The sequence below is a fragment of the Mya arenaria genome, chromosome 11, assembly GCF_026914265.1.
Source record: "Mya arenaria isolate MELC-2E11 chromosome 11, ASM2691426v1".
In the NCBI taxonomy this organism is placed as follows: domain Eukaryota; kingdom Metazoa; phylum Mollusca; class Bivalvia; order Myida; family Myidae; genus Mya; species Mya arenaria.
Window position 1 is genome coordinate 64641032 of NC_069132.1, and position 4326 is coordinate 64645357.

Consider the following 4326-nt stretch of genomic DNA (forward strand, 5'->3'; position numbering starts at 1 on the left):
TTTATGAACTTCGAATGGCAAACAACCAGTTCACTAAATAGCTGTCTAGAAAGATTGGGAGTGTTCTCTGCTTCGTGCTTATCCTCACGGTTCTTTGAAGAACATAAGAACCATGTTCCTGAATATTAACATGCTTCTGGAGCGTAAGTAAAGTTAGATAATTTAATGTATTTAAACGTTGACAGGTTTTACCATTTGTTTTGGTCACGCTTTTTTAGCAACGCGAAAGTAGTTCTGAGATTACACACGGTACTCGCATGATACGGAATCAGAAAATGATAGTATCAAGATTCGCATTTTTCAATAAGGCGTGTTGTATTTTCACTGTTGGATATGGATAAGGAATTTGATAGGGATATAATATTTTTTTATACAAACGTATGTGTTCGGTTACACATCTTTAAGAACAAATACTCAATTGCAGTACTGCTAATTTTTAATCGCAAGGAATATTTTTTGTAAACGTTAATATAAGTATTGATCGCCTTATTTTCTTGCGTTTATGCTAGATGAACGCAGTAGTACAAGCGAAATGACCATGAAGCGTGCTAGCGTGCCCTACTGCGTTCATATAGCATAAACGCAAGAAAAAAGTGCGATCAATCCTTATGTGCAATCATAACACTCTAGTTCGTACAGAAAATCATTATGAAAGGCAATTAGGTCGTATAAAAGGTTAGAATGATAAGTGAAACGAGTACCTGTTTGATATTCAGAATTTACTGTAATTATAGAAAAACACGAACTGACGATTGACAGGATTCAAGTTTAAAAAGCTTATCTTTTATCCAAAATACTGGATATACTTAAATAGTTCAACCAGTATTTATTGCAAATTACAACACACATGAGCGTGAAATGAGCAGAAAGACAGAATGTATTCCAATCGGACTTCATTAGAACATATTTGTTTATTTTAAAATTGATAATCATATACTATTAAAACACATTCTGCAAGATGCAAACATTACATACTATGATTAAATAGAAAAAACGAATGTAAAAAATCATAATGTATACATGTTAAAATTATCGCACAAATACACACAAATCTGTCATGTGTTATTGTTTTTCTTTGATTATGTCGATAATGGTTCGCCAACGCCAAACCCATATCACATATGTTAACGGGGGAATTAACGAACCCATTGCCTTAAACATACAAACAATAAGCAGTTATATTACGCCTCCAAGATCAATGACGCAACGCCATTGGTCCAGGACTGGTCGCGTGGTAACCCCATATTTTTCCATATTGGGTCACCAAATTTATATCGTATCAAAATAACGTCAATTTTTCGATTCCGATGACTAAATAAAACACTTAAACATGTAAAAAAGGTTGTCGACGTGATATATACGTTGCAGGGTTAGTAGGTGACACGATATGCGATATACGGGACGCAGGAGACCATATTCTGTGGTTTCCTTTGCCCCGTATATCCCATATCTGGTCACCTACTAACCCCGTAACATATAATATTTCCCGATAAGACTTCTGTAAAGAAGAAAATCAAATCAATCAAACAACGACCATGTATGTATATACCACAAAAAGTAGGTCGGAAAAATCAGGCCATTTTTATCGAAAACAAACTCGGATGTATGCCTTTACATCAGTAGAAGTAGTTTGTAAATATTTGAATTATATCAATTATTAAATGTAGAGTTTTAGCATGTATTTGTTGATCTAAGTTTAAATTGGTTGCCAGTGAAGTGTATTATTGCAAACACAATTAAGATTCCAAAGAGTAAAATCATTAAGTTCAACTGTTTTTAAATTACTAAGCGATCTACATGCAGCGGACTTAAACAGACTCAATTTCTGACATTGTAAACCGTCCATATACATCCGAGTTTGTTTTCGATAAAATTGGCCGAGGAGCTCCGAAGTGAGTAAGAAAGTCTCATTTTCATTCGCCATTTGGGGTTCAATTTAGAAGTTGATTTACTAATTCATCACCTTTTGCAGCATACACATTGGTATCCACAGCTAATGATTGAATATAGGATTTTCACAGCTTCAATTTAAAAAAAAAATCTTGTTCGATTATCCCATCTTTCATGACAACATATTTACCCAGCGTATGGTTTGATGATAGCTAAGAATTAAATATAAGTTTAATTCACGTATCAATAAGGTTAATTGATGGTTATAGCCGTAACAACGGTTCCTTTGTTGCTTTTGGATTATTTTCAGGATTTGTACTTACTTCAAGTGGATCACAAGGTAGTTCATAACTAAATACTGCTTTGATGAATACAATATTAACATATATATAGACGTTTTTATTAGCTGTATAATACGGATTGATTACAATAAAATGTGGCTTCAAATGAATATCAAACTTAAATTATGAACAAGACATACGTCAACAGCAAGCCTACTTTCGGCCATATTGTCTAAATCAATTTGGTCATGTATACAAGAAACATAGTTAAGCCGTTTTTGAAAATAAGTCTAAAATAGGACAAATATATAAAAAACATATTTGATCGTTATAAGCTATCTTTCAGAAAGTCAAGTTTGTTATCCACTAATTAGCCCCGACAGCTGACACGGCAAAATAAGCTGTTATAGAAAAGCTAAAACAAACAACATTCGACCAAAATGCAAATTTGTCAATTGTCTTACTGACCAAAAACCAAGTTACAGTTGGCTCTTGACAATGGTTCGTGTTGTTCACTGCTTTGTCGTCATCGATTAATTGATAATTGAATTCAACGCTGTTTTCCAGGTTCGTTTCCTCTACAACGGAAAGAGAAAGGGAACTCTTGTCGTCTGAAACATTTGGTTTAGGAGAAACCTTCTTTTGTGATCGCATTGAAAGAAAATTGACAACCTTTACCAATGGTCTGGGAACTTCTCCAGTTTTGTAGAATGCAATAATGCTGATTGCGGTTTCGATCACAATAAGTGCATCTTGCGCCATATTTAGCAGGAAAAAATAGCCAATGAGTGCAGAGTCTTTGGAATTCTTTGGGAGATTGGCTGCTACAATGGTCATAAACACGGCCACTGCCAGCAGAACTGTGACTGTAAACGACATTCTCTCTCCGCTTTCGACGGGAAGGCAAAACACCAGCAGATTTAACAGCGTAATAAAAACAACAGGGAACACAAAATTGACGAGAAAAAACGCTGATCGGCGCTGAAGTCGAATATGCGCTGTTATGGACGAATAACCAGGTTGAGTGTCCGTTTTTATCTCCGACTCTAAGAATTCCCACTGCCCGTTTTCCGAGAATAAGTCATTTTGCACGACGTCATTTTGCTTCCGAATTACTACCTCGTTCGGTTTAAAGCCCCAGGGTATGAACATAAATTCACAAACCTGTGTATCAAAAGGAAAATACTTCACGTTCATTGGGCAGTTGGAGCTGATACTTTCTCCTGGTGACCATGCTGCAATCCCGCTGAAATGAAACCTGACGGGCAACCAATTGGCATCTATCCCTATCGGCACAATTTCTCCGACGGCGCTCGTGAGAATTATCATTGGTTTCCAAACCATGTCTGACGGTATAGTGATTTCATTCAAACCACCGTAATCAGCGGGATTCCACGTCATCCTTTTATCTGTCCACACAAAGGTAATGACCATTATTACGGACAGTTTTTCTTTTGTTTCTTCAAAGTCTTCAATGGAGGCCAAAAAGAAGGACGCTTTTACCGCGACTGGTTGGCTTTGGTTCGCAGCGGGACGGACAGACAAGCTGTAACCTTGTAACAAATCTGATAAAAGTGTGTTGGTGTCGTTTATCGTTTGACCAGTACATAATTTGACGTGTAGAGCCGACAGAAGAACGCATATAGCCATCCAGCGGATCACCATATTTACCTGTCAGGAAACAATAAGAAGCATGTTCACACATTTCATTTTACATTTTATACAAACAGTCATTTAGTGTTTGTACACTTCTTAACTACCAATGGGTAATTTGTTCATCATTATTCATTTTCCCCCTGTTAATATTACATGGAACGTTTGATCACAAACTATCTTTTGTAGAACGCGGTTTCGGTCATTCTGTATTTCATAAAACGTGAGTTATTCGGTTTTTAAGTTCTTTATTTATAAATATCTTATTTTTACTTTATTCTTCATTGTTTTTAAGTCTATCCTGGTTATAATGAGTCATATATACATAACTTTGTAATCATTTATAAATATTAGGACAAGTGCTAGGTTATGGACATATATACTAGTTTAGACCCACAATAGATTCGTGTGCCATTAAATGGGATTTATGTTTAAACTTTTGGCTACTGAGCTTGTTTCTGTAGTTTTTCACATAAGTATGGTGTTCAAATTTTATCGATAT

The 4326-nt window shown here is 35.6% G+C and overlaps 1 protein-coding gene across 1 annotated transcript; it reads right to left on the minus strand.

The window, feature by feature from the left end:
* Positions 1-939: 939 nt before the first annotated feature.
* On the minus strand, positions 940-3572 carry LOC128208692 (neuronal acetylcholine receptor subunit alpha-6-like). The gene is made up of 2 exons (XM_052912239.1): positions 2850-3572; positions 940-951 (listed from the first exon to the last, which is right to left on the minus strand). Exons 1-2 carry the CDS (start codon positions 3570-3572, stop codon positions 940-942), a joined length of 735 nt encoding a protein of 244 aa, XP_052768199.1.
* Between the last annotated feature and the right edge of the window lie 754 nt (positions 3573-4326).